The sequence below is a fragment of the Macadamia integrifolia genome, chromosome 1 (genome assembly GCF_013358625.1).
Source record: "Macadamia integrifolia cultivar HAES 741 chromosome 1, SCU_Mint_v3, whole genome shotgun sequence".
NCBI lineage: Eukaryota > Viridiplantae > Streptophyta > Magnoliopsida > Proteales > Proteaceae > Macadamia > Macadamia integrifolia.
The window spans coordinates 32794511-32799225 of NC_056557.1; the positions used below are offsets into that span (position 1 = coordinate 32794511).

The window sequence follows — 4715 nt, forward strand, 5'->3', positions numbered from 1 at the left end:
AGGGTGAATCAAGGTCATCCCGACCCTTGATGTCAAACCAAGATTAGGGTCAGGGTCAAGGTCAATCAGGATCACCCCGGTCGACCCTAAAAAATCAGGGCCACCCTGGCCTGACCCTGAAAAATTAGGGCCAATCAAGGCAGGTAAAGGTTGGGTTGAACCCTGAAGGGTTGGGCTGGGGTTAAAGTTTTATGGCCCTGAGTCAGCATTAGGGCGAGTTTGGGTCTAGTTAAAGGGATTCAGGGCTAGGGTTTTAAGAAGCCTAGCCCAACATGGCCCTGTTGCACCCCTATAATGAATTAGGGTTTTAGGGATTCTATATATTATAAATAGAAGCTAATGGTCCCTGCAGTCGTCACTTTTACTGTGATACCCAAGAATACGGCAAGTACCAGATCCTCCTACGAGATTAGTGAGGTGTTCCAACAAAGAATAGAAAGTGCTGACTTAACCCACAATCAATGGATGCAAATGCTTCCTTCGACTAGACTACCAACCCGTAGGCTCTCTTATCTAAATTTTAGAATCAGAAGAAACGGAAAGCCTTGTGCTGTTAACTCACCGTTTTGAACATCAATCCATCTCCCCCATGTCTATCAGATAGTTGCACTTTCCCATCCAGAATGCATGCAGTCTGTATGGAATATATCCTTTGACTGTCATAGGATACGAAGATATGGGTAAGCATGCTTTGGCCTTTGTCATCCCAAGGAGTTCCCAATCTGGTATACATACGAGGACCCACCTTGATCATCATCTCCATTTCCCTTTTGGGATCGAAAGGCAACTAATATTAACAGCTAAAGGCTCCTGAGGAAAACATTAAACAACAAAATCAGAAAGAGAAGATTTTGGAGCCTGTTTGATGTGAGCAAAAGAAAAGGAATTCATATGGTCACATCGTAAATTTGGTCAACTTTAGGTGATCAGTGCATGGTTTACAGAAAGAGAAGAGAGAGATTCTGACTTTTTCCGGCAAAAGCATCATAGGCTCAAGGAGAAATCGGCCGTCGCTTGCCACTTTCTCAGTTGCAGAGTCAGTCTCAGACGAAGGAAACGGTGTTTCCATATGAAAACGAAGGGTAAAGTTTTCCTTCTCAAAGAAGGAAGTACCCCACTACTCTTTCTTTGCTAGAAAGAACATAAAAGAGAAAATAAAAAATAAAACAGAATGTTACCAGATCGCATGGCTCATGTGCCAGTGCAGGTGCGCACACAAGGCATCCAAATTTCTATAGGGGCGATTTTTGTTTTTTTTGCTAACAAGGAACCCCTTGTACCTGCCTGGTTTGACCATTCAAGCCCAAGGGTAAATCTCTGAGTGTGAATCAAGTTTTTGTACGGACTGATCCATATAGTTGGAATCCACCACAGAGTTGATTGTCGGATAGATTCCATCCGTGCGGATCAACCTCGTTCAAGATTCTTGTATGAGGACTTGATTCACTCTCAATCTTGATTACTCATACTTAACTCATGTAACAACAGTTGGCTCCTACCAATCTCTATCGACAGCCAAAGAAATGAAATCTTGATTTCACCTTCATTTTGGGTTCATAATACTGTCCTAGATTTTTGTATTTAAAAAAAAATGCTCTTCTAGTTTCTATTTCTTTGACTGCCAACAATAGCTGCAACTCAAGCAACAGATAAATTTTATCCATTTCTTGCCTCTAGTGTCTGGCATTGAGCCATGGCACTTGATAGCATTCTTCAAAGAAAATTTGATAGATAAAGTAAAGAAAAGGCTGGTGGGCTCAGATAAATATTTCTAGTTTCATGACCTCTTTATCGTGGCCGGTTGACCTTTACCAACTAATTGCCACATGGAATTGGCTTATGACCATTTTACTAGTCATAAACACATAAATATCAAAAGGACTCATGGGAATTTCATCTTCGCACTGGTTCATTCATTTGCTCACCCAATGGAATCTCTATTTATAGAATGGCATACACTTAGTTGTGAAACATTTTGTCCACTGTATCATACTAAGATCTGTTGCTGCTCATGAACCAATATCATATTTTAGCAAGAGTCTCAAACACTGGATTTCTCTTTCTTAACAACGGTTGAAGTATGTAATTCAGTATCCTCCAACGGATTGATAGGCATCACGTAAACTCCAATTGAGTAGAGATACAATGAGTTCGAAGTTCCATGAAAACCTCCAAATAATTGCTTCTTAGTCCCCATCTGAATGCAGAAGTGAGCGCCTTTCTCTAGCCCAAACGGCCCAAACTTTCTCCTGTTGGTTTGAAACGTCAAAGACCTCAGCATATAATCGCCGAGGTCATTCTCTTCGTAACCACTAATACCAGTAAGAAACTCAGAGGGATAATTGATCTCAACCTGCAAATTAACCAGAAACAATTAAAGAATCATTAATGGCCTTTCACTTCTCTTGTATTTAATTCTGGAATCAGAAGAACTAGAAAGCTTTATGTGTTACTCTGTTGACTCACCGTTTTGAACATTTTTCCATCACCACCATGTTTATCAGATAGTTGCAATTTCCCATCCTGAATGCATGCAGTCTGTATGGAATATACCCTTTTACTGTCATAGGATATGAAGATATGGGTTAACATGCTTTGGCCTTTGTCTTCCCAAGGATTGCCCTGATGCCCATATCCATGAGGACCTACCTTGACTATCATCTCCATTCCCTTTTTGGGATCCATAGATAACTAATATTAATAGCTGCAGGCCTCTGAGACAAATATTAAACAACAGTATCAGTATAAAAGAAGATAATGGAGCATATGTGTAGAGGCTTCCATCTTAAAACCAATTGGCTTGAAGTGGGATGGCTTCTTGTGACTTTTGTACAAAGCCGATGTGGGATTATCTCAGTACTCCTCCTTACGTGCAGGCCTCTTATGATTTTGTTTTCGTGGATCGAGCAAAGAACCCGCCATTGAGGCCCAACATACCCGCTCTGATACCAGATAGACGATTCCATCTTAAAACTAATTGGTTTGAAGTGAGGTGACCTCTTATGGTTCTTATACATAATAGATGAGTCACCCACAACTAATGTGAGATTATCTCAATACTTGGTGATGCAAGCAAAAGAGCAAACCCACAACACTTACCAGATTCTATGGAATTTACATCTAGAAAAGGAAGTTCACTCATTTATTTGTATGGAAAGATTAAACAGAGTACAGATTCAGTTTCCTAAGCTCTGAGGCTCTTACCAAGAACATCTTGAAGGTCCTATTGGATTTGCAACTTCTTTAGTCTAGTTAGACTATAATTCCTTCTTTTCAATAACCCATTAGCCAACAGATTAAGATTAAGTTAACAGTTCTTGTAATTAGTGTGGTCTACCCACAACAGCTTAACCACTTATTGGCCTGACAGATGAGAGGATCAAAACTGATTATTGCACAATACACTGTTTAAGAAATGGGCTCATCAATTAAATAGTCTACAGTCTAGATCACCAAGGCAAATTGATTTTCAAAAAATTAAGAGATGGGCTCATCAGTCAAAAGGGTTCTGCAAATTGACTTTCAAAAATTAAAAACAATTTCTCCTGGTTTCCTGAGGACACTACAAAGATCAACTGCAACGCTTCTGCGCTATAAATTCAGTGAAGCAAAGTCATTTCCCTTGGTCCAAGATATATTAACAAACCATTTTCAGCTCTAGTTAATAAGCTTTGATTCTGGCCAGAATCCAGAATCTGGTATTTATCAAACAAGGAAAAGAGAAAGAAAGAAAGAGAAGAGAGAGATTCTAACCTTTCACGGCGAAGGGAACGTAGGATGTAGGAGAAGTTGACCGTCGCTTGCCGCCGCTTGCCGCCGCTTCCTTTCTTGCAGAATCGAGTTTCAGAGACGACGGACACAAGAAAAGAGTAAAGTTTTCCTTCTCGGAGAAGGATTCTGCACCCAGTCACCCAGTGGTCTTTATAGAAAGGAACGCAAAAGAAAAATACAAAAATGATAATAAATAAATAAATGAATATTTTGAAAGCAGGCAAGGGAAAAGGTCACTGTACTGGCATGTTGAATCAACTCATCAATAGGTGTAAGATATGTGATATTCAACCACAAAATAAAGGGTTTTTCACAACTCAAGATATTTATTTATAAGAGTAAATAAGGTATTTGATCCCTTATGGGATTAGGGTTTTATTATATATATTTTATAATAGAGAAAATAGATTAATTTCTCTAACTCTCTCTTTACTGTTCCAATAATTTATTGTGTCTGAAAATTAACTTAGGCATCGGAGTCTCTTAGCTGAAGACCGGTTTTAAGTATCTCCGATACCGATACGATACCCTCCGATACGTATCTTAAATTTAGCCGACCGATACGATACACATCGATACGATACATGAAATTTTTAAAATCCTTTCGTATCGATATATCCTACAATACATACCGATATGCATCAATACACCACCAATACACATCGATACGATACGATATGCCTCGATACGACTATGAAAATTATAAAATTGAGGTAAAATATACGTTTCGGAATGTATTGGTACATATCGGTGAGTATCGATATGTATCGATCGGTACGTATCGATATATATTGGAACGTATCGGTGAGTATCGATATATATATCAGTACGTATCGGTACGTATCGGTGAGTATCGATACATATCGGTCATATAATGGCCAAGATGGGTAATTTTTCAGAAAACACACGATTTTTTGAAGGGTTTTTGTTCCAAAGTTGTTGTC

At 39.1% G+C, this 4715-nt stretch overlaps 1 protein-coding gene across 1 annotated transcript; it reads right to left on the reverse strand.

Moving 5' to 3' along the window:
* Window positions 1-1916: 1916 nt before the first annotated feature.
* On the reverse strand, window positions 1917-3918 carry LOC122075109 (inactive protein RESTRICTED TEV MOVEMENT 1-like). Its single transcript, XM_042640016.1, has 3 exons — window positions 3754-3918; window positions 2467-2712; window positions 1917-2353 (listed from the first exon to the last, which is right to left on the reverse strand). Exons 2-3 carry the CDS (start codon window positions 2683-2685, stop codon window positions 2042-2044), a joined length of 531 nt encoding a protein of 176 aa, XP_042495950.1. The 5' UTR covers window positions 2686-2712; window positions 3754-3918; the 3' UTR covers window positions 1917-2041.
* Window positions 3919-4715: the final 797 nt, after the last annotated feature.